The sequence below is a fragment of the Hyaena hyaena genome, unplaced genomic scaffold (genome assembly GCF_003009895.1).
Source record: "Hyaena hyaena isolate Hyena2069 unplaced genomic scaffold, ASM300989v1 scaffold_6, whole genome shotgun sequence".
In the NCBI taxonomy this organism is placed as follows: domain Eukaryota; kingdom Metazoa; phylum Chordata; class Mammalia; order Carnivora; family Hyaenidae; genus Hyaena; species Hyaena hyaena.
In genome coordinates, this window is record NW_024080638.1 from 5717758 (window position 1) to 5743933 (window position 26176).

At 41.8% G+C, this 26176-nt stretch overlaps 1 protein-coding gene across 2 annotated transcripts in view; it reads right to left on the bottom strand.

Moving 5' to 3' along the window:
- The window catches only part of ECPAS (Ecm29 proteasome adaptor and scaffold), a 111040-nt gene extending 85071 nt beyond the window's left edge, over positions 1 to 25969 (bottom strand). The window contains exons 1-3 of one of the 2 annotated variants that reach the window (XM_039239781.1): positions 25594 to 25900; positions 17729 to 17832; positions 176 to 306 (exon numbers count right to left, since the gene is read on the bottom strand). In XM_039239781.1, the coding sequence (XP_039095712.1) occupies positions 176 to 306; positions 17729 to 17750 (153 nt within the window). In that variant the 5' untranslated portion in view covers positions 17751 to 17832; positions 25594 to 25900. Of the gene's footprint in view, positions 1 to 175; positions 307 to 17728; positions 17833 to 25593 lie in introns of both variants that reach the window. The other variant, XM_039239790.1, reaches the window with a different exon arrangement.
- Between the last annotated feature and the right edge of the window lie 207 nt (positions 25970 to 26176).

Here is a 26176-nt window from a genome sequence, read left to right on the forward strand (position 1 = left end):
TAAGCATACAAAAGCTACTTTTAAATCACATAAGCTGGTCCCAGAATTACTCTCCATTTTGAAAGGCCATAATCAGATCACGAAATATATTTCAATAATGGTAACAGAAAACTCACTTCCAGTGTGTAGCCATTTACCCATCATTTAATTCCCATGACTGCCCCAAGATGCATACCTTTTTGCGTACTCCTTCTTGGGTGCTGGACAGCTTGAGCAAAACAGGAGGAAGGAATTTAGATATGATATTCTGTAACTGTTCATCTGTTTCAGCATGGCCAAGTCGTAAAAAGACCCGTTCAAGCTGATCTATAAGAAGAAAAAAAGAAGAACTTAACAAAACAAACACAACCAAAAACTAAATATTTTTATAGCTTAATCCATTTTCTGCACTGGAGAATCCTTCAGTTATAATTAGCCACAACTAGCCCTATAGGCAGATCACTCTGACCCAGCTAAGAAACAACACTAAAAAGGTTTACCAGCTAATTATCCTTTCTTACAACTGTCCCCAGTCATTTAAACTCTAGAAAAAGAGAAAACAAAGCCAAGAATGACAAAATTCTCTCCTACATACAAAGTTAGTCCTTCTTTCTAAAGGATTTGTATACTGAAAAGAATACAAAATTTTTGAAGAAATGTTCTAGACCTAGCTAGCAGAGGGAAACAGAACTTTAATCAGATATCAGGGATAACATGTATTTGGTGAAACCATCTTACTGATGATGCAGTTTCTCCAAAGACAGCACCACTGCCCATTACTGTACTGGCATTACCTAACCAGGATGCGACAGGCCAGTTCCAACCAGAAAAGTCATTGTGAGAGAAACACATTAAAAAATACCAATTTTTTACTGAAGGGACGCTGTCAGTAAAACCCAGGCTGTGACAAGGTTCTGAACAAATAACCAGTGCATTACAGGTAGGGGAGGAATAGTGACAGGGGAACCTACCAATTGCAAACAACTGGATATTTGATTTTAAGGAATTACTGTTAATAGTTCAGGTGTAATAATGGTATTGTGGTTTATGTTTGTTTTTAAAGGTTCTTCTAAAAATTATCAGTGGCGATTAAAGGGACTTCTGGGGGGCTAGAAATGTCCTGCATCTCATTTCGGGTGATGGTTACAGAGATATATACATTATACATTGATAAAAATTCATCAAGCTCTATACTTTCATACTTCCTACTGTATCTTTTATACCTCAATTTACAATTTTATTTAAGAGAGTCCTTATTTTTCAGAGATCAGGACTGAAACATCCAGGTAAAATAATATAGTTGGTAGGATTTAATTGAAATAACCAAGGGTGTACTGGAAATTTGCTAAGAAAGAAATTTCAGATGTTCTCATCAGACACACACACACACACACACACACACACGTAACTACATGAAAAATATGTTAATTCCAATAATCATTTCATGTGTACATGAATATTAAATCATCATGTTGTACACCTTAAATAATACAGTTTTTATTTTTTAATATAAATAAAGTAATAACTTCATTTGAGTCCTCTTAAAAAATAATAATTAGGGGCAGAGAAGTGAGGAAAATGAGGAGAAACCATATAAACGAAACCAAGATTGTCCACGATTGGCTACTGATAACTGTTCAAGCTACATAATAGATGCTAAGAATTTGTACTTTTGCGTATACTTGAAATTTTCCATAATAATTTTTTTAAACACACACACACACACACACACACACACACACACACACACACACACACAAAGAGAGCCTCGAGGCAATGACACCCTGGCAGCAGCAAGCACACCCTGCACCCCAGTCTTGGTTTTTAGATACCGATATTCCAAAAAAGGAACCACGCTCTTTGAAAAAATGGCTGATTCCAGGGCTGGAGCAGTGAAAAATCATGATGAATGTGAAGTATCCCGTAACATTAGGAAGAAAACGGGACCTGGAACATGTCAAAGGTGTACAGGAACCACCCCGAAAGAGTTCCAACATGGCCAAGGCTGGAATAATTGGAGGAACAAGGTAACACAGTATTGTATGAAACCCAAAGCATAAATTAAATCTATATGAATCCATACTGATATAAATGATTACATTCCCCAAGGAAAAGAAACTGACTTTCTTATGAAATAATTCCAAACATCATGTGTAGGTACTCCCCCTGCAGGAGGCGCAGCTTAATTTCTGCCTCCACCCTCTCCGAGAGGGTAGACTAGATTCAGTGACTTGCTTCCAAAGAAAAGAATAAGGAAAGAGAAAAATGTTAACTCTACAGTGGAAACACTTGATAAATACTATCTTCACCAAGTGATGAAAGTTAACAACGTGAATAATGTCACATGGATACCATGATCCCTGATATGATGTAACATGAAAGGCATTTCACCTCTGTGGTGTTCTTTCAAAAACCCAAAGTCTCCATCTAATTATCAGTAAAACAAAAGAAAAACCCAGACTGGAAGACCTTCTATAGGCCACCTGGCCAGTACTGCTCAAGACTTTCAGGACCTTAAAAAACAAGGCAAGCCTAAGATACTGTCGCAGACCAAAGGAGACTGGGGAGACAGGACAACAAAACACAGCGTGGTTGGTGCCTGGGTTCCATCCTGGAACAGAAAGAGCACATGAATGGGGGAAAGTGAAATCCAAAGGAAGTCTCAAGTTTACCTTTTAAAATTACTAACGAAGGAAGAAGGAAGCAAGGAAAGGCAGGCAGGATGACTGTGAAGCAGACCAGAGGCTCCTACGCGCTGAAAGGAAGGAGTTCACTCCAGGTACCTGTGCCGGTTACGGGAGGCCCTGCCTAGCGCCCCACAGACCAGGGCCAGAAGAAACCGCCCACAGATTTTAGCTACAGAAACTGTGGAAGAACTGTTCTGTGGAAGAAGGTAGAAAGTTCAATGCTCCATTACAAACTGACCTAGAGAATCTGGACCAAAGGCCTAAAAAACCAAGCGATACCTGGTCTCTTTCACTTTTCAGACAACCATTTATTTGGCTTCTTCCTATGTACCCCCAGTATAGTACCTAAACTGTCCTCTCCTGCTTACTAGAAAAGAAAATGGAGCTTCCTAAATGCAATAAAATTATCTGTGATGGCAATGTGGGAATGCCAAAAACAGCACCAAACATCGTGTGGGGGTCCCCCCAAGACAGGCCAAGTGCACCTGAGGAAGAGTTAAAGCCTCCTACAGCCTTTAAGGAGGCTCAGCGTAACATCTGTACGTCATCTTTAGCTACACACCACACTTTAAGTAAAAGGGAATTAATCACGTTCAAGCTTTATGAAAAGAAATGTAAATAAGTGCCAATATAATCAAGTGCTAAATTTATCAACCTGTCAAAGTTAACAAAATAAAAAGTAAAGGTTTAGCAACAATATGGTCCCTGAATCCTGTTTTTAGAGACACAGAAAGAATTTGAACTCTGTGCCCTTACCCTCAACCCTAGAAACAACCTCATGAAAGTGACCGTGTAAATTAGGCCTGGGACCCCGAAAGTATCTATTCAGAAACAAGAAGGATTGTAACCAAAAGTCCTGAAAACTCAAGCGGACTCCAAAACTTAAATTCATCTTCCACACAGACTGTTTTTAGTTGTAGGAAATGAGATCCTCCAGGTCACCACAAGAGTATCTGAGATGAGACAAAAACTGCTTCCAAGTCAGAACCAAGTCCCCTTCTCTCCACAATTCTAACATTATTGTGTATAAACTCATCCCAAATTCTTTTCACTTACGAAGAAATTAAAGACACTGACATAACCTCACACAATCACTGTTAAATGTGGAGAATACCTAATGCACTAGTATTTTCTCTTCATAAGCTAGCATTATTTTAACCTAAAAACTGGAATATGACGTATAGTATTTTACAGTTTGCCTTTTTATTTTTTTCACTTTTGATGAATACAAATCCTTTACTAGAAACCTTTGGAGCAACAGACACCTCAGAACTTTTCATATTTTAGGATGATAATATAGTGGCCTAGTGTATGTACTGTATATTTCAAATAACCCTACTCATCTGGTGGGTTCTAGAGCAGTCCTACAATCAAATACATTCATATTTCTGTAATAAAACACATGGGCACTCATACTAAAAAGTGGGATAATCAAAGATTATAAAGAACCGCCTATCTATTCAACTCAGGTTTTAAATACCAAGAACACTAAAATGTTTGGATATGTATAAAACCTTAAATATCTTTCCGTAGCACTAAGTAAAAATCTAATTGATAATGGCTACATGGCAACTATGTCTATAGATGTAGTAATGTAACTAACTAACCCTCTATTTGTGTGATTACTAGTTTTACAGTACCACAAACAATGCCCCAGAGAACATTCCTACCCACGCATCTGTGCATTTGCACAGGTTTCTGTAAGCTAAAACACTAGAAACGGAACTGCTAAGTCAAAGGGTAGGAGAGTCATCAAGTTTAACAGATTTTAGAAAAATACCCTTCAAAAAGTCTGTGCTACTAAGGTACAGAAGTGTTTAATCACTATATTGTACACCTGAAATTAAGATAACACTGTATGTTAACTATACTGGAATTAAAATTTTAAACTTAATTTAAAAAGAAAAGTCGGTGCTAATTTATACCACCAGCAGTGATATAAGTAGCAATTTCCTTATGCCCACCCCTATACTGAGTAATCAACTTAACAAAAATTATAAGTAATCCATCTTAGCTGTTTATGATAGATGAAAAAAGATCACGCTGTTGTCTTAATTTATACCTACCTTATCACTGAGGTAAAGCATCTTTTCAAATATTTATTGGTCCTTGGAAATATCTTCTTCAGCAAATTACTCATTATTCTTTTGAGTTGCGGACTTGTAAAAGCTTTTATACATTGGGAAAAAAAATCTTCCACTATTCTCCCACACATCATAAATATTTTTTTCCTAGTATGCCTGTGACTCTATAGCACTTGCTTTTCATATCTAAGTTCTTAAAATATAAATTTACCTTTCCCTCCTTTTATGGCTTTGGAGCTTCTGGTCATACTTAGAAATGCCATTTTTACTCCAAGTAAAATAGTATAAAAATAAAAATATAAAAAATAGTATATTCTTCAGGGAAGTGTTAACACAGCAGGCCTGAGACCGCTATCCTTAGAAATGCCAGCTGCCAGGCTGGCCCTTGACTGAGCATCTGGAAATAGGTTTCAGAAGAGTTCCCTCCATTCCCAGAACTGGTAAGAGTAGCTCATTGTGCCTAAACCCTTTGTACAAACAATATGGATTATGCTGAACGCCTACTTTCTTTCTTGGAATCTGAAATTTTGGTACGTGTTAGGCAGAAGATGCCAATATGACCTAGCACTGATTGAAAGCTCTCGGCACTAAAGGGCACCTCGATGCCTGCCAGTGGAACATACAACTCTGAATCTTGGGGTTGTGAGTTCGAGCCCCATGTGTGGCTCCATGCACGTTTTTCCTTTGCTAACTTTTGCTCTTTATCCTTTTGCTGCAATGAATCTTAGACATGAGTATCAATATACTCTTGAGTCCTGTGAATTCTAACAAATCACTGAAGCTGGGGGTGGCCTTGGAGACCTGCGACACATATATTTATTTACGTTTTCTTTCTCGCCTTACGATTTTGTTTTCTTCATTCAAGTCTTTTAATCTAGAACTTGGAGGGGAGGGGTTAGCACATGGATGTAAGAAATCTAGTCTTTTTTTTTGAAGCCTAGTCTTTTTGTGGGTTTTTTTTTTTTTTTTTAAGGTTTACTTTTATGTTTGAGAGAGAGAAAGAGCAAAGTGAGTGAGAGTCAGAGAGAGTGGGGGACAGGGGATCCCAAGCAGGCTCCACACAGATAGCAGCAAGCCCAATATGGAGCTCAGACTCACAAACTGTGAGATCATGACCTGACCCAAAGCTGGATGCTCAACCAACTGAGCCACCCAGGTGCGCCCTTTCTGTGGATTTTTAAAATCTTTCTCAATGTAAAAATGTACAAAATATAAGTGTACAGTTTAATTAATTATTATAAACACCGATGAAACGATCACCCAAGAAAAATAATTTATCTTGAAACCTGTACTACAAAGAAAGATTTCTACTGAACTCATAGCTGGAGAGGACTGAAAAACTAACATAAACAACACAGTGGGTTTTGAGACTCACCCAAGTTCACAAAGGTAATTAGCAGCAGCACAAGAACTAGAATGAGGTCTTCTGACCTTCAGTCTGAGAACCCTTGCAACTGTCTGCAACAATGATCCTATTTTTCTACAGGGCACTATGCTACATAAACTACATCATACACAGGGAGCCCTGTTGGAAAGCATCACCAAAAGACCATGAGACTGTCTCATTCAAGTGGTAGTTAAGGCAATATGGAGCAATGTACAAATTCAAAGGTCAAAAAGCAACAGGAGACGGGTAGCTGGGTGGCTCAGCTGGTTGAACAACCAACTCTTGATTTCAACTCAGGTCATAATCCTGAGGTCATGGGATCAAGCCACATGTCAGACTCCATGCTCAGCAAGCATGGAGACTACTTAATTCTCTCTCTCTTCCTCTTTCCCTCCCCCGATCGCACACATGGACACTATCGCTCTCGCTAACACCTATGCGTGTGCGTGCATACACATACAAGAAAGCTCAACACTATGAATTAGAAGCTAATCCCAAATATGTCAAGTTGCGATTCACCCTTCCTCTTCCTCTCAGCTCATCTAAATTCTCTCCTCTTTCCAGGCCCAGCACCCTCCTATTTCCACTGTGAAGCACTAACTACCCTGGCTAGATCACTCATGCACTCATTCAAATATTCACTGAAACCTCACTCTGTGTCAGGGTTTAGTGGTCATGGATAAAGAGTGAAGATAAGCAGAAGAGGCAAGGATGTAGCACAGGTTTATCCCACCTGGACATGCTAGTTGCAAGCTAAAAGAACATAACAGAAAGTCAGAGACAAAATGCTCAAGAAAATAGCATTTAGGGGCACCTATGTGGCTCAGTCTGTTAAATGTCCAACTCAGGTCATGATCTCACAGTTCACAAGTTCAAGCTCCACATCAGGCTCTGCATTGACAGTGTGGAGCCTGCTTGGGATTCTCTGTCTCCCTCTCTCTGTCCCTGTCCTGCTAACTCACTCTCTCTCAAAATAAATAAATAAACCTTAAACAAAAAGATTTTTTAAAAGACAACAGCATTTAAGGATAAAGGAAAGAGAATCCAAAAAAGGAAATGATAGGCCGTATACAAAAATAGGGATAAAACTGAGTACTGGATCCAAAGAACTAGAGAAAGAAAAAACAAATTAGTCAATGAAAACTGGAAAAAAATTTTCTACCCATACAGAAAAGGAATACCTAAAAATCCCCTGCAGGTAGATTAATGACATATTACAAAATAATATTTTAAAAGATTTTTTAAAAATTTGATGTGTATTTATTATTTAGTTTTTTTCATGTTTATTCATTTTTGAGAGACAGAGTGTGAGCAGGGGAGGGGCAGAGACCGAGTAAGACACAGGATCCTAAGCAGGCTCCAGCCTTTGAGCTATCAGCACAGAGGGGCTCGAATTCACAAACTGCAAGATCATGACTTGAACTAAAGTCGGATGCCTAACCGACTGAGACACCCAGGTGCGCCAATCTTTATTTATTTTCGAGAGAGACAGAGCGTGAGTGGGGGAGAGGCAGAGAGAGAGTGAGACACAGAATCCAAAGCAGGCTCCAGGCTCTGAGTTGTCAGCACAGAGCCCCATGCTCGAACTCACGAACCATGAGATCATGACCTGACCCAACATGGGATGCTTAATAGACTGAGCCACCCAGGTACCCTGGGATTTTAAAGATTTTAAAATAAAACTGAGATGGGAAAATTAAAACTCGCACACAAAACATAAAAGACTAATGGGTTGAGATTTTAAAATATCAGAAAACACACCATAAACTAAAAAGAAAAGCTATAAATAGCAATGATATTTTTAAATCAAAGTACTTGAATACAGAATAAAACATGCAAATCAAGGAGCACCTGGGGGGCTCAGTCAGTGGAGCATCCGACTTCAGCTCAGGTCATGATCTCACGGTTTGTGGGTTCAAGCCCCCCGTGGGGCTCTGTGCTGACAGCTAGCTCACAGCCTGGAGCCTCTTTCAGATTCTGTGTCTCCCTCTCTCTCTGACCCTCCTCTGCTCATGCTGTCTCTCTCTCTCTCTCTCTCTCTCAGAAATATATAAATTTAAAAAAAAAAACATTTAAAAACATGCAAATCAAGAAAAAGCAAATTAATCCACATTTTTTAAATAAAAAAGGATATAAGCAATTCAGAGAGGAGACCCATAGGCTAAGTAACATGTAAAAAGATGTTCAATTACACTTGTCAGGAATATGCAAAATTAACATAGTAAGATATAATATCGTACCTTTCACATCAGAAAAACTTTGCAAATCTAACTACCAATCTAACTACCAATTGTTGGCAAAAGCTGAAACAAACCAAGAGATACTTGAGTTCACTGCTGATAGGGTATGCACCCATATCATCTCTGAAAACAAATTTCTAGCGATTCTACTTCAGGGTAATAAACTAAAAAAACGCTATTCAAAGTAAGCCAGCTGGCTAACTGTCACCAGTCAGAAAAAGATGAACACTCTTCCTTCACTCTATCTTACTTGGATAAGAAATGTTAAATAAAATAACAATGATAGTTCATTTACATTCTTCCACAGTTCCCTATTTGCAAAAAATAATTCTCCCACCCTCAGACCACTCTGTGTATCACTGCCCTGGAGCAAAACTCTCTGAGGGAAAGATAAGCACAAGGAACATCTGTAAGAAATTGTTCATGGACACAAGGTCAGTAAAGGGGAAAAAAAAAAAAAAGGAAATATTGTAAACGTCAGTCAACAGGAAAATGGATAAAGAACTTGTGACAGAGTTGCAAATGACATATCAGATAAAGGGCTAGTATCCAAAATCTATAAGGAACTCACCAAACTCCACACCTGAAAAACAAATAATCCAGTGAAGAAATGGGCAGAAGACATGAACAGACACTTCTCCAAAGAGGAATCCAGATGGCCAACAGACACATGAAACGATGCTCAGTGTAACTCATCATCAGGGAAATACAAATCAAAAAACCATGTGAGATACCACCTCACGACCGTCAGAGTGGTGAAAATGAACAAATCAGGAGACTCTAGATGCTGGCGAGGATGTGGAGAAACGGGCACCCTCCCACACTGTTGGTGGGAATGTAAACTGGTGCAGCCCCTCTGGAAAACAGTGTGGAGGAGGTTCCTCAAAAAATTAACATAGAACTCTCCTATGACCCAGAAATAGAACTGCTAGGAATTTACCCAAGGGATACAGGGGTGCTGATGCACAGGGGCACACGGGCCCCAATGTTCATAGCAGCACTCTCAACAATAGCCAAAACATGGAAAGAGACTAAGCGTCCATCAATGGACGAATGGATCAAGAAGATGTGGTTTATCTACACCATGGAATACTACATGGCAATGAGAAACAATGAAATCTGGCCATGTGTCGCAACATGGATGGACCTTGAGGGTGTTATGCTGAGCGAAATAAGTCAGGCAGAGAAGGACAGATACCATATGTTTGCACGTATAGTAGGATTAGGAGGAACTTAAGAGAGGACCATGGGGGAGAAGAAGGAGAAAAATAGTGGGGGAGAGGGAGGGAGGCAAACCATGAGAGACTCTTGAATGCTGAGAACAAACTGAGGGCTGATGGGGGTGGGGGAGAGGGGAAGGGGGGTGATGGGCACGGAGGGGGGCACTTGCGGGGGATGAGCACTGGGTGTTATATGGAAACCAACTTGACAATAAACTATTAAAAAAAAAAAAGAAATTGTGACAGGATCATATATCAGTGAAATTAAGTAAGAGTTAAATGTCACATGGACCAAAATTACAGTATCTAAAAACCTAACATCAATGAAAGCAAGTGCAGGAGGATATTTACAGTTTGGTTCCACTTGTGTAAAGTTTTTAAATGCAATATATGTACAGTGCATATGATAGGATACACCACAGGAATGACAACCTCTGGAGAAGGGAAGAGAGAAGGAAGAAAGGGGGAGAAAAGAGGGAAAAGAGAATGAATGGAAAATTTTTAAGGGGTCACAGGGAGCTTGAACTACATCTTTTTTATCTTTTTAATGTTGGTTTATTTTTGACAGAGAGAGAGGTAGAGAGAGAGTCAGAGCACAATTGGGGGAAGGGCAGAGAGCTAGGGAGACACAGAATCTGAAGCAGGCTCCAGGCACTGAGTGGTCAGCACAGAGCCCAACACAGGGCTCGAACTCACAAGCGGTGAGATCATGCATGACCTGATCCAAAGTCTGACGCTCAACTGACCAAGCTACCCAGGCACCCCCTCTAATGTTTATTTCTTAAGTAGAAAATTTTTTGCTAACAGCAAAATATGTAAATTTTTGACAAAGATTGGTGGGACATACATAAGTGTTCCTAAGATTAATCTCTATACTTTCTTCACACTTGAAATATTTCATTGTTTTTTCAAAATAATATATATCCACCATAATAATTTTGTTTTATAACTATATAAGGGGAAGAAAATATATCAGTAATTTTCTTCTTTATATTTTCATGGACTTTTCAAATATTCTTCTGTAAAAATACATTTCTTTACAAAAATTTGTGAAAGAAGCCATGCTTCTTTTTTGTGTTTTTTCTTAAGTTTTTTTTTTTTAACATTTTTATTCATTATTAAGAGACAGAGCATGAGCATGGGAGGGGCAGAGAGAGGGGGAGACACAGAATCTGAAGGAGGCTCCAGGCTCTGAGCTGTCAGCACAGAGCCTGACGCAAGGCTCAAACTCACAAACCGCTGAGCTGAAGTCGGATGCTTAACTGACTGAGCCACCCAGGTGCCCAAGAAGCCATGTTTCAAAGCTAAAGAAATTTAAATCACAGAATTTTAATGCTTAAAAGGCATCTTAAAGAACATGGAAAAATGAAAATAAGAACATTTACTGGTGGGAATGCAAATGGTTCAGTCATTTGGAAGACAGTTTGGAGGCTCCTTATAAAAATAACAGTCCAAGGCGCCTGGGTGGCTCAGTCAGTTAAGCATCAGACTTCAGCTCAGTCATGATTGCGCGCTCCATGAGTTCAAGCCCCAAGTCAGGCTCGGCGTGAACAGCTCAGAGCCTGGACCCTGCTTCAGATTCTGTGCCTCCATCTCTCTCTGCCCCTCCCCTGCTCATGCTCTATCTCTCTGTCTCTGAAGAATGAATAAACCTTAAAAAAATTTTTTTAATAAATAACAGTCCCGGGTGCCTGGGTGGCTCAGTTGGTTAAGCATCCAACTCTTGGTATGGGCTCAGGTCATAATCTAGAGGTTGTGAGATGAAGCCCCATGTCAGGCTCCACACTTAGTGATTCTCTCCCTCTCTCTCTGCCCCTCCCCCACTTGCACGCATGCATTCTCTCTCAAAATAAATAAATGACAACAACTAAACATAGTCTTACCATATGATCCAGCAATTGCACTCCTTGGTATTTACTTACTTACATCCACAGGAAGACCTGGACAGGGATATTTACAGCAGCTTTATTCAGAATTGCCAACACTTAGAAGCCCTTCAGTAGGTAAGGAGCCCCAACCAAGATGTCCTTCAGTAGGGAGTGGATAAGTAAACTAGTACATACAAACAATATTTTTCAGTGCCAAAAAGAAATGGTATTATAATCATGGCTCTGTGTCCAAACACAGAGAATACAGGACACCAAGCGTGAACTGTAATATAAACCATGGACTTCAAGTGATTATGTGTCAAGGTAGTTTATCCTTGGTTCAAAAACACACCATGCTGGTGAGTGATGGTGACGGGGGAGGCCATGTAAGTCATATAATTGTGGGGGAGGGAATGAGAGCAAGGACTTACACGGGAGATCTCTGTGCCTTCGCAGAGGAGGAGAAACCTAAACCTAAATCTGCTCCAAAAAAAAAATAGTAAGAAGTAAAGTCTTTTTAAAAAAACTTATTCTGGAAAAAAATTTCAAAAACACTGAAATTCTTCAATCCCAAAACAAAAACCAATTTCTAGTTTACCTTATGTCTACTACTTCATTCGTGTAGGGAAAAAAAACTGCTAAAAATAAATATACTTATTTACTCTTCATTAAATAATTTGGCAATTCATATTATTCACCTACCTTTAATTTCTCTATGTACAGACAAAGAAAAGGGCCCTTCCTTCCTTCCTTCTACTCCCACCAAGGCAGAAATAACCAGTTAAGGTTCAAGGACTTCACTTCAGTGTAACACGTAATTATTCCTGACAAAACTATCTATACAAACCACTCATTCTTTAGATCTCTTCAAAAATACAACTTTGACTTCTGAGTTAAGAAGGAAAGACTACTTTCTGTTAGATTAGAAAAGGTAAATACTGGCTTGTCACATCACAGTTAGAGGAAAAAAAGTTAAAAAAAAAAATAAAGAGAAGCAGCAGCAATACATCAGTTTCCTCAGATGTATCATCTTTTCATAACAACTTGAACGTCAAAGTTTTCCTTACAAGGTATGTGAAGGAAGCATATACCGTCAGAAAGCATAGGACAGGTGACTACATTTAAGGTAATGGTTATCTCCACGTGGTACAATTTCAGAGAACTCGTCTTTGGCTTCATTTTATGTCATTCCTAACTTACTTCATGAGCGTGAATTATGTGAACTAAGAAGAGAAAACAAATTAATTTCAGGGTAACAGGTTTAGGAATGTTTTTAAAGTTGCTTAAGTTTTCTATAAGGAACATTATTTTTTCTGAATGTGAAAGTAAATGTTAAATTATAAGTCACAAATCCAGTTAAGTGGAAGCTGCGACTGAAATAGAAGGCTGAAAATACCTAGACCACTGCCCACTGCACCAAAACTCAATGAATACTCTAAAACTACAAGGAATTCTGAGAAAGAGCGGTCAAGCTATCACAGAAGTATACTAAACTATAATGGAATAACGTCACACGGAAATATCCCCGCTAATGGTACTTATTTTCTTCTGATTACTACATAACATATCCACACAGCCACAAAGCAGTTTCACATGGCCTCTTCTTGAGCCTCAAAAAACACTGTAAGGTGGGCAACTATTGTCTGCATTTATTGATAAAAAACAGGCTCTGGATCTGATTTGCCAAAGGTCATCAATCTAATTAGTGAAAAGAATCATAAGCAGAACCTCGAGAGATCATTACCCTCCAAGAATACACTAGAATGTAGTATCTCCCTCTAAAAGTACCATTTAGTGAAGTAGGGGAACATAAGTTCCAACTTACAGATGAAGAAACAGAGTCTAGAATTCATTAAGAATGTTGACTGCGACACCTACGTAGCTCAATCGGCTAAGTTTCTGACTTGATTTCGGATGAGGTCATGATCTCACGGTTGAGGAGTTCAAGCCCCACATTCGGCCCCATGCTCAGCACAGAGTCTGCCTGGGATTCTCAAGCTCTTCCTCTCTCTCTCTGCCCCTCCCCCACTCGCATGCACACGCTTTCTTTCTCTCTCTCTCTCTCTCTCTCTAAATAAACACATAAACTTTTTAAAAATCTTTAACAATATTTACAAAACAAACAAACAAACAAAAAAAGAATGTTGATCAAGACTGTAAGGCAGTAAGTGGCAGGGCTAGGGTTCAGACTCCAAGCTAGTCCAACTCCAAATGCACTGCTCATGCCTGCATGTTAAACTGCAGCGCTGCTGAAGCAGAGAAAGCGGGTGGAAATGATACAAAGGCTTACTAGACACGGGTCTGATTCAATTCATACCTTCCTCAGCAATTCAAAATTGGCACCATAAAGTCAAACCTCCCTTGAGTGCTTGGACCTATGAGAATAAGCCAGTGGGTAAGACATGGGCATCTTCAGCCTACCCTTTGGAACATAAAATCAGAAGTCTGGTCTGAAGAAAGAATGGGCACAGACAGCAGCTGGAAGAACCAGATGATTTCTAGTTCCTGAAGGCCCCTCTTAATTCCATAAAACTCCCTGAGTAAGTGCCCTGTTTTTGCTTAAGCCAGCTTACAACGGGGTCCAAATACAAATAGAAGGGCTTTGTCAAAGTGGGGCTGTGGGGGGGCAAGGAAAAAGAACTTCCTTGAAAGCACACTAAAAAAATAAGCAGGTAGCACAAGCCTAGGTGAATAGTTAAGATCAGAGAGGGAGGGCATCCTTTCTAAGAGTGCGGAAATCTAGCCCCGAAGAAACCTTCTCCACCATGTACGCCATTACTCCCAACAGCCATCCAAATTGCAATAGCTTAAGTGTGCCAAGTTTTCCTGCCCAATTATTTGGTCAACTAAGTCCCCCAGCCGGGAATACTCTCCCAACCTCTCTTGACTACCTCTCCATCTCCACACAGCCAAATTCTCCCATTCAAGGTCCAGCTCAAATATTCCATGCTCCACAACATGTACACCCCATGTGGGCCCTACAAACTCCCAAAGACCTCTTCTACATCTCTCCTGGCACTCCCTGCTTTCTCCTATAGATTATGTAACTGCCCCATCGTCTCCTCCCTAGACCAAAGCAGTTCTTCCGGGTGTGATTTCAATCTGATTCCACCTGACTACCCACCTGTATACTCTGTCCTACAGAACTGCTCAGGCTGAGAAACTGTGACAACTCTCTTGGCGCATTTACTTCAGGCCCTTACACAGAGTAATTGCTCAAATACCTGTTGAATGCATTAAATATGAACTCCTCATGCATTAAAAAAGTCACTTAGAAGTTTATACATTTAACATCTAGCAAGGGAAAGGAGAGGATTGGCAGCAATTTATAATACCTGATATCAGAACTTCCAAAAAGGGGACTGTATGTATTTTAATACAATGACAAGTGCTGAAGGTTAAAAAAAAAAAAAAGGCGGGGTGAATTCCAGAAGGTCTGATTGTGTGGCAACTCTGGTCTGCTCCAAATTAGGAATGATGTAGTAGTTATAGTAGTTACTACAGAGAGGAGAGGAAAAGAGGAAAAGAGAAAAAGGTGGAGAGGGAGGAAGGACCAGCAAATGAACAGGAAGTCCAGCACTCTACGGCAAGGCCTTTCCCCATGACTCACACTGTCTACAGCTAAATTACTGAAATGCTTGGCAAAGCGGATTGTGTGGTGTGTATGTATGTGTATATAAACCAGTGAAAACAGGTAGGTTTCATGTCCAAGCTTACATGAGTGGAAGCAAAATATCATTTTCAGAAATGGGAACCTAACAGCTAAGAAAAGCCTAAGTATAGGAAATGTACAAAAATAGGATGTGATGGGGGGGGCGGGGGGTGAAGGAGGGATGACCACCTCCGGACTTTGACAAGTTTGGAGTCTCTACAGTTTGGAGTCTGAGACTAAAACTACAAAGAGGAAGGAAAGCCTAGCTGCCATCTAGATTTTATATGAAACACTCAATCTTTTCTGATAGATCAATCCTGTGAAGTATAAATCTAACCAAATACTAACTGGTAGTTAAAGTCCATATCATCTATTAATTTCTATATGCCATTTCGATTCACTAAATGTCACTCTAATACTTGACCAAATCCAAATGGGAGGCCAGCAAGATACCTCTTCAAGAATTAATGCTTTCCATTTTGATCTCTACTCCTAGGTTTTTAAAAAACTGTTTGCCCTTATTCTCTTCCTTTAAAAAAACACATTAAATGCAAATGTACTTAAAAGGAGAATGTCAGGAGCCACCTGGGTGGCTCAGTTGGTTAAGTGTCCAACTCCTCAGGTCATGCTCTCACAGTTTGTTAGTTCAAGCTCCACGATGGGCAGTGTGGAGCCTGCTTGGGACTCCTCTCTCTCACTCTCTCTGTCTCTCTCCTCTCAAAATAAATAACCTTAAAATTTTTAAAAAATAAAAAGAGATCAGGAAGTCCAGTAGTAAACTGCAATAAAAGTCAGAGGTGGTGCGGAGAGGATCCATTCCATCGTGGCTCCTGCAAGAGTTGCCTCCTTTGAGCCAGGGCAGCCCGAAGGCGTGACAGATGAAAATCTCTGTAAGCAACAAAGATCAGAGCAAAACACAGTCTGACACAGTCCGTGCTGGTACCCATTACCCCTGAACTCAGGCAACCAGACAGACCATCTTCCTATCCCTGAGCCCACCAGTCTTGGCCCCAGGGCCGAGGCAGATACTGCAGTATGGAAACCCTTGCACCAGGATGCGCTATGGACTACACTCTGAGCAGGAAAGGGGAAAGGAGTTTTCCTTGTCCTGCCACTTCGAAAGTCCTAGCCACCTGCATACGACATCAGGCTACTTTAACCCAGCATAGCCCAAAGCAAGGCTACCCGCTCCTGCTCACACACACAGATACACACAAACACAGAGAAAGAAGAAAGAAGTGGCAGGATTAGCTTGGCAGGGTTGGGCCAAGTGAGGAGACAGAAGCCCTCATCTATTACCTAGATTTTATGAGTACGTGCCAGACTCCAGATGCCCTGAGCTCCACCACTCCCACCTCCCAAGGAAGTCCTTTCCCCCAGAGACAGCAGCTGGCAGGTGCCCCGTTAGAAATCAGTGGTAGTAAACTGATGAACAGAAAGATTAGTTCAGCTTATGAAAGCCAGCTTAGAGGAGACAATATATACTATGCAAGAGGTCAGACTGCATAAAAGTCAAATATGTGCTAGTGAAGATCCACCCAAAGCAGCTAATTACTTAGGACAATACTCATTTGGATGTGTAAGCCCTAGAAAATTCTTTATTGAAGTCACTATTTAAATTCCAGCATTTGTGGTATACTGCTTGCCTTTAGTAGATCATAATTCCATTAACACCTCTGTGACGGGCCCAAAAACACTGAGAGAGAAAGAATCTAGGAGCAAATAAACAGTGCTCCCATTTTTCTTCTAAACAATTCCTCCAACCTCCCAATTTTCCATTTCTCTAAAATGGAATGAAGATAGCAAAAATAAACCAAAGTTTATTCTGAAGTTGAACTTTGATTTATAAACATTCCACTCATTCTATCGCTCAAAATTCTACATAAATGAATTGAGGCATCATGCACATCATCAGCAATATACATACCGAAAAACAGAACGCACTGGGGGAAGAAGAATGCAATAGAAGAGAGCAACAAAATGAACTTTGAATTGAAGCCACAGAATCCCAGGTACTCACTAGGATATTGAGCTCATGAGCTCAGAGAGCTGCAATCTGAATTTACAGAGTTTCAATCAAAGGACCATCCAACAGCATCCAAGAATGGCACTGACACCATACATATTCAGCCTCAGAACGAAGTAGAACTAAGTGGCTTTTCCATCACAGTAGGTGTTAAAAAGGCAAAATTAGGAATATCCAATTACTATGATGATGCCTCTTTTAATGCCTTTTTTCTACAAATAAAACAATTATCTCCAGGATATTCCTGCAGCATGTAAAATTACTTTCTGTGGCCGTGGCAGGCAATACCACTTGTAAACAATCATGGATTTTTTTTCCTTGTGCACACAGCTAAGTAATGTCTTCAAGTTTTACCTTTTTTCTCTCTCTTGCTGATTTTTAAATTTGTGTTTGTGTGATGACAGAGAATAGCGGCTTCAGGAATATATAAACTAACATGAACTTCAACAACTCTCTCAGGATAGCTAGAAAAGGAGAAAAACCCATGAAGATCTTGGCAGGAAACTGCCACTTGATAACCTATGCATTTTTAAATGCTACTATAAAAAAAATGCACACATCCTAAGGAACTAAGGAACTACTAACCTCTACAATCAATGTGATACATGGTTTATCCAGTCTTGACAAAAATCCTCTGGATCACCAGTGGTACGTTCATCCACTCGTACACATGCAATTGTATAAAGAATCTATTATTTAGAACACCAGGAAAGAAAACAATTAAAAGATTTATACTCACAGCTACCATTAAGAAAACAAAAAAAAGCACTTTTCATTTCTATGCTAAGATCTAATTTGATGCCCTGCTTTGTAAATTCAGAATAAGGAGGAAAAAAAATTACAGTGATTACCCAATTGGAGAAAGAGTAAAGAATAGGTCCACACGTGAAATTTATTGTATAGAAATAGTAGGCTAATAATTTTTTTAAATACACTGGTAATTATTTACAGAAGACTAAAAAACTGGAATATCAATACAACATATATTTTATCACATATGTATATGTGTACATATACATATAAATCATCGGTATACAAAGCCTTATATTAAAATTAGAAGAAAGTGTAATTATATAACATTTTTACAAGATGAGTATTAGTAGGTGGGTACACATCGTATTAGTACATTACAACTGAGAATGCAAACGGTTAATATTCATAACCCTGGGAACCTGTGCCCCCTCTCAGCACTCCTGATCCCCGTCCCTGGTTTTTGTCTTCTTCTCACCCCTACAGAAGCACAGCCCCAGACAGCTGTCCTCAGGACAATGTGTCCATTCCCATGACTCTACCATCACCCCCACACTCTCCCGAGAATCAGAACCTACGTTCCTACACACAGGAAGTCCACATGCCTAGCCCTATGTTAAATTCTTAACATGCATTATCCCTTCTCCCTCTTATAACAACTCTGTGAAACAGATTTTGTTATTATCCCATTTTACAGATGAGAAAACCAAAGCCCAGAAGTTAGGTCCCCTGTTGAAGGACATTAATAAAAAAGCAGGAGAGCCAGGATTCAAAACCATCTCTGACTCCAACACCAGACGTTTTAGCCACAATTCAAAACAGCCTCCCTAAACAACATGGGTGCCTCAATAATTTAACTTACTCAACAATACTTTGTTTGTTGAACACAAAGCTGTTCTCTCTTTTCTCTACTTCCACCTCCTTAAATCTGTCTAAAGACTACAAATCTCCACTCTACTCCAATCTCTCAAATAGAGTCTTAGAATCACCTCTAACTCCTTGCTCTCTTAAATAATGCTCATCTATTTCACCAATAATTTGTGCCTATTTTAGGGATTCCAGGTTATATTATCTTCTTGGCAAATCCACTTCCACTGTCCCACTTCAGACCCGACGTTTCTTTTACTTGGACACTGTGATACCCTCCTACTTAGTCTTGCTGCTCTTGGTCTCTGGATTCTTACAATCAGTGTTACACCACTGTCACCTGTTATCCTTATAAAACAAATCTACTCATGTTACACTCCAGCTTAAAAGCCTTTGATGGTCCTCTTCTGTCTACAGAACAAAGTCTAAACTAGTTGTATTGGCATTCCCACACAAGCTGGTCCCAACCTATCGTCTTGGCTTCACCTCCTACTGCCCCCCCCATGATAATAATAATTTATATAGACCTTAAGCATTTATACAGTGCATTTTCACATGTTAATCATAACAAGATGATGAGTATTTCTTATTATCCCAATTTTATGAGAAAGAAACTGAGACCTAAAAAGGTGAAATAATTTGCTCAAGATCCCAAATCGTAAAAAGAACATAATAGGAAAAAAGGGCCAAGTATCAAACTACAAATTTGATCTCCTTTCCCAGGACTTCATGCAGACATAGCACCCCTATTTCAGTATATCAGACTCACTCACACTTTCTCTGAAAATGCAGAATATTTTCCAACCTCTATGTCTTAGCTCAAGCTATTTTTCTCTTAACCTGGAATGCTCTTCTCAGTTGAAATTTCCAAAGAACTGTGTTAGGCATTTTTTATATTATACTTCGTATGAATTATTATATTCATACACAAACACATCTCTACACTTAATTATAAGCCCTATAACAACAGAACCAGAAGTTGGTCAATTTTAAGTCTGCTTATTTCACTGGAAAATGTGTGGAGAAAACAAGCTGCATAAGACAACAAGCATCAAGGCAGAGACTGGCCAGGCCTGAAACCAGAGACCAGAAGCTGGGATCAGACCATCTGAGCACCCTGGCGGTGTCTACAATTTTAACATCTATCTACTGAACAAGGTCGAATGCCCCAGTGCCAACTATTCTCACTGACATTGGCCTTTACTAAACATTAGCTTACTGAAAGCTTAATTCAAAACAGAATGGAGTGAAAATGAAGAATTAGAAGTTGATAAAAGAAAAAAAAGATCATTATTTTCATTTTAACTTTTCCTATGTGACTAAGTAAGCAAAATTTAAATGATACAGACTTGATTTACAGACTTGATTTACAAAAACCAGCTCAGCTGCATGGATGGCTGTCTCTGGGGCTATGTCAGTATGCCCACAGAGTCACGTTCACCTACAGACAGCTTCCCATGTCTCATCCTCTAAAAGCTACTAGGATTCCTGGCACTGGCAGAGCCTCTCTCAGAAGGTATCTGACATGTTGATTATCTGGCCACCTTTACCAAGTGAAGTTCCCCACGGGTCATGTCAAATGGTCAAACTGAATAGTGTTAGTGTGCTTTAAGATTACAGGCCATTACTCCTTGAGTTGTCTTTATCCCAACGAAGATCAGATTCTAAGGATGCCTTATAATCATAAAGCCCAGAATATGAAACCACTAAACAGCTGACCAAGTGAAAAGTTTCAAATGCTTCCTTCCTTCTGTCAGAAATCTCCCTATCCACTCCTGAAATATAACTACAATGTCAACTTCTCCATGAAGTGGCATAGGATATTAGAAGAAAAACTAGCCCACATGCCCTGCACTGAAGTTCATTTCATTCCAAACAGTTACAGCACCCTAAAGATAAAGGAAAAAAACTACACACTATGATCTCAAGTAATTTACAAACTAGATTTCAGAACTATCTTTAACAATCAGAACTAACTGTTCTCTACTGTGTCATCTCACCCAAAAATCTATTATTTCTATTCAACAAACAACAGAATACTGCCACATTTTATACACAACAGCAGATTTCTTCTGGAAGCTAGTGTAAGGCAGGCGGGGAGCAGGGGAGAACATGTTGCTCTTGTCATAAACTGTATATTTTCCCTTTCAGAAAAACGCAGTCAGAATTAACACAAACCTTGGAATCAGAGAATCTGAACTCAAGCCCTAACTGTGTAACATGAAGGAAGTTCCACCACTCAGACAATAACAGGATCAAATTCACAGGGCTGCTATAAGGATTCATTTAATATGTACAAACTGACTAGAACACATGGTAAGCTTTTGGTAAACATTAAGCTTTATGATCACCTAATTCAAGGTGACAATTACATGATATTTGTGAAAGGATAACAGATTCTAAGAAATCCCAGCCCAAGACTGTCCTGCTTACCTTTCATGTGTCAATGATACTCATCAACCAATCAATCAATAAAAATGAAATAAAAGAGAAACCTAACAGTTCTGCTCCTCAGGAGCTCCTGCAAAGTGCGGTGGCAGACACGACTGAAAGCAACTGTAGATTTAATTTAAATTTATGGCATGCACATCACCTCAAATATGAAGATAAAAAATGCTCATCTGAAATCTATAGAAACCCAGTGTTACTAGCCATACATCTCTAAATAGCAGACATGGGAACCACAGACAATATTATTTCAGCATTATCTATATTCTGTAATTATATATTTTGGTCCTTACATATTTGTTTAGTTATTCTTCCTCCTTCTTCTCAGCCGTATTAGAATTCCGTTGGTGGACTGTGGTGTTTCTTTTGCGCCCCACAGCAATGCTAAACAGCAGTCAATGTTGTAATAGTAACATCCAGCTAAGATTTTAGCAGCCCATCTGACTAGATCTCTTTGTCTAAGATTTCAGTAGCCCATCTGACTAGATCATTTCATCCACATGAACACTCTGGTGCACAGAGGTAACACAGCCTAAAGCCTGGCTGAGTGCACGCTGGAGTCTGAGATACCTGAGATCCAATTCCAACTCACTAGTGCTGCAGGACCTGGGGAACCTAAAAAGTCTGTTTTTCCTTACATAAAACAGCAATAATAATTTTACCTACCCCTTAGGATTACTTTGACAAATAAAAGAATGTAAGCAAAGCATTTAATGCTAGTCCTGAAATACTGAGGGGGATGTTTACAAATAGCTCCAATTTACCCTGAAATACATCAAAAAAGGTTGGATTGAGTACTTAACGCCACTCAACTATACAATTAGAGAAGATTAAGTTTTGTTATATGTATTTTACCACAATTTTTTAGTGAAAAATAAAGTAAAATTGTAAACACTGGAATATATATGATAAGGCTAATAAAATATCAAGTGCAAAACCTAGTAAGTATACGAATGCTCACTTTCAACTTTTTTGTATTTTTGAAGATTTTTACAATAAAATGAGGGAAGAATCTAATGCTGGCATCCAATAGTTTGCTTTTATTTTCACCTACTACTGAAAAATAATAGTAAATATTCAGACTCGTGGCTCCTTTTAAAAAAAATTTTATAAAGCATCTTTCCATCAGCCAGCTCTCCTTTTATTATAGCCATTCTAAAACTAAAAGTGGCTTCTTTGAAACTTCTTAGCCACTTACTTATGTATTTAATTTCAAGTTAAATTATTCTAAGGTACCAACTGACAAGCATTTAATCTCTTCTGAAGTACAGAAACCAAGTCAACAGATATTTGTGGGTGATGATTGATAATGTGACCAAACAAAAAAGTGGAAAAGCAAGGACTGGAATTATTTGCTCCTAACTTTTCCACTAGCTGGTAAAGCCCTAAGTTCCTTAACCAGAAGGACTACCAGCACCTTATGAGGTACCTAACATAGAGGAGCACCCTGCATCTACACACGTCAGCCACACAGAATGACAACCCAATTCTTCTTCTAGTTTTGTCCTCCATTCCAAACAGTAATTCAGATTTTAAAGTGTTTAGTGGTACATCAGGAACCCAAATACCAGGCAGTACAACAATTTAAACAGACCACTGCACACCCATTGCAACGGCTACTTTCAAAAATACAGAAGAAAATAACAAATGTTGGTGAGGATGTGGAAAAACTGGAACCTTTGTGAACTGTTGGTGGGAACATAAAATGATACAGCCACAGTGGAAAACAATATGGTGGTCCCTCAAAGACTTAAAAATTGAATTACCACAGGATCAAACAATCCTACCTCTGCATATAATTGGAAGCAGAATCTCAAAGAAATATCTGTACACCCATGTTCATAGCAGCATTATTCACAACAGGTAAAACAGGTAAGATGTACAAGCAACCCAAGTGTTCGTCAACAGATGAATGGATGAGAGAATGTGACACACATACACAATGGAATACCATTCAACTTAAAACTGAAGAAAATACTGTCACCTGCTACAACATGGATGAACTTTGAGAACATTATGCCAAGTGAAATAAGGCAGTCACAGAAAGACAAATTATGTATGAATCCACTTATATGAGATAGCTAGAGCAGTCGAAATCAAAGAGACAGCCAGCAGGACGGTGGTTGCAGGGGCTGGGGCTGGATAAGGAGTTAAGGTTCAATGTGTATAGAGTTTCAATTTTGCAAGTTGAAAAGAGTTCTGGAAATGGATGGGGGTGACAGTTGCACAATATGAATGTATTTAACACTACTGAACTGTACAATTAAAAATGGTTATGATGGTAGAAACTATGTTATGTGTTTTTACCACAACAACAACACAACAAAAATGGAAGAAAAAAAATCAGGGAACTGATCTCCCCAGGAGGCCTGGAAGGGTGCTCCAGCTTGGAACTGACCAGAGAAGCAATCAATTCTGGCTCGCGAAACACACCTATCTCTAAACACACCACGAGACCTTGTCCACTCAGACTCTTCATCATGCCCAGGGTCACACCAGCTGTTTATTTCAGCCTCAAAATGAACAAACATTACTCCTGCTCCACCAGTTTTATGTCGAAGCAGCAAGGAACTTAATCTCTCTAAACCTGCCTCCTCTTTAAAACAAGGATAATTCCTACCTACCTGCTTCACAAGGTTGTTAAGAGGGCAAGAGTGAGATCATGTACATATAAAAGTAGCTTCAAACTGCCAAACACCAAAGAAACAGAAATCGCTATGTTTATAACTACTTTCGTATGGAAATTCAGAAGGGACTATAACAAGAACCTCACAAGGCTTGCGACACCTCACCCAAGCTTCGTTCCACTTAAAACTCACATCATCCCTAAGTAATAGCTTTCTTGTTTTTGTCATGAACTGAAGGGCAGCGCTGAAGAAACAAACAAACAAACAAACGCTCAACCTCAGCATTTCGCCTAACCACCCCAAACGCAATCAGAAATCATCTTACATGTTCTAGGAAAATTCAATTTTTATGACCCCGGCGTGGGCCTGCGGCGCCCCGGAACTACACTTCCCACAAAGCATCGAGGTGAAGCCGGGCGGCGGGCGGGGCGGCCTGGGATTCAGGGTGACCACAGCTCTCCCCGAACGTGGATCGCCGTCCCCTGAAAAATTACATCGTTCACGGTCGAGTGCGTGCTGGCTCTCCTTTCTGAAAGCGCTGTCACCCCGCGGTTCCTCCTGCGTCTAGCGCCGCGACCCTCTCCGCCCTCCCGTCCTTCCTGCTCCACCTGAGGGTCACCGCCTATTCTTGACCTTTCCGCTGATTTCTAGGGTGTTGCAAAAACGCACCTTCTCCCCAAAGCTCCATTTCTAGAAACTCCCCCAAACAGTTGGGACCCGGGGCCACGGCGGGGTCAGACGGGACGGGCCGACACGGCCCGCCACCCTGGGGCCCCAGCCGGGTCAGCCGGCCCGAGCGCCGCGAGCAGGGGGCTGGGCTGCCCCCACCCCCGGGGCCGGGGCGGATCGCGGGCAGAGGCGGCTCCGCCTGGGGCTCCGGTTTCAATTTCGCAACGTGACGGTGCAAACCTGAGGCCTACAAGCGCCGGCGGCCGGCGCCCCGCCCGCCCAGCCGCCAGGCCCGAGAGCCCCAGCCCCCCGCACGCCGCGGCCGCCGCCCGCCCGCCCACCCGACCCGGCACCGGGCGGGCGGCAGCGCGCCCCGGCCTGCCCGCCCGGCCCCGGCCGCCGCCCCCGGCCCTGCGCAGCGCCGGCTCCGACTCGCGGCCGCGGGCTCGCGGTGGCACTTACTCAGCTCGTCCTGGGAGGCGGAGGCGGCGGCCGCAGCCATGTTGCGCCAGGGAGGGAGGGAGGGGCCGGAGCGGGAGGGCGCGGACGTGAGGCGCGGGGGGCTCGCCGCTCGCGGTGCGGCAGGGGCCGGGAGCCGCCTCCGGTCGCTCGGCGCGGGCCGCGCTGCGCCCACGAGGCCCGCCTGCCGCCGCCGCCGCCTGCGTCCTCCGCGCTGCACGCGTCGATCTCGCGGTCCCCCGCGAGCTCGCGACTCGGGCGCTCCCACCGCCTCGCGCCTCTGCGGAGCCGCCGCCGTCTGTCGGCCGAGTCCCGGTGCGCCCGGCCCGCGCCGGCGGCTCTGCGGCTCCGCGCCGCGCTCGCCCAACTCACGCCGGTTTTATATTTAGAAAGAGCTGAGCCATCCTCCCAGCGGCCCCCCCGCCGGGCCCCTCGCGCGCCCGCCCGCCCGCGCTCGCTCGCTCGCTCGCTCGCGGCTCGTCCTGCCCACCTGCCGCCGCCCGCCCCGCGAGCGCTCCCCGCGCGGACCCGGCACGCGGCGGCCTGCGCGGGCGGCCCGGCCTAGCCGCCCCGCCGCGCCGGAGCAGCCTGCGGCGGCCGTGGCTCGGCACGGACGCGCGGGCCTCTGACCTGAATCCGAGCCGTTCTCCATGCCGGGGATGCTGCGCGCGGCGCCGCGAGGTGGGCGCCCGGAGACGAGGCGGCGGCGGGCTCGGGCCCGAGGGGCCGCGCGCCGCAGTCCAGGAGGGGCCTGAGCGGCCGGCTCGCGCTGCGGGGGCCGGGGGAGATCCTCGAGGCGGGGCCCAGGCTCCCCTTTGAAACGGCTGCGGCTGTCACGTCGGCCGGTCCCGACCTGAAGAAACACGCCTGTCCGGAGGAAGAGACGTGGACTCGGAAAAGTAGAGCCGGGCTCGGAGTCGGCGGGAGGAAGCCCCGCCCTGCGCCTCCCGCGAACTTCTCGGCCGCGGCGCCCCCGGCTCCTCTTCTCACTAAAAGCCAGGGAGAAAGCGTAGTTTTTCGATGCTCTCGGAAACTAGGACCGCCGAGTGAAGGAGAGCCGCGAAGCCCGACCACAGGTTACAAGAACCGAGATGTTGAAAGTTCAAATTCAAGGATATATGCTGATATGAGCGCTTTTTAAAAAAAATTTTTATTCTAATACCTGCGTTCTTTTAGGCAACCCGAGTGCTTTATTTTCAATATGCCGATTTTA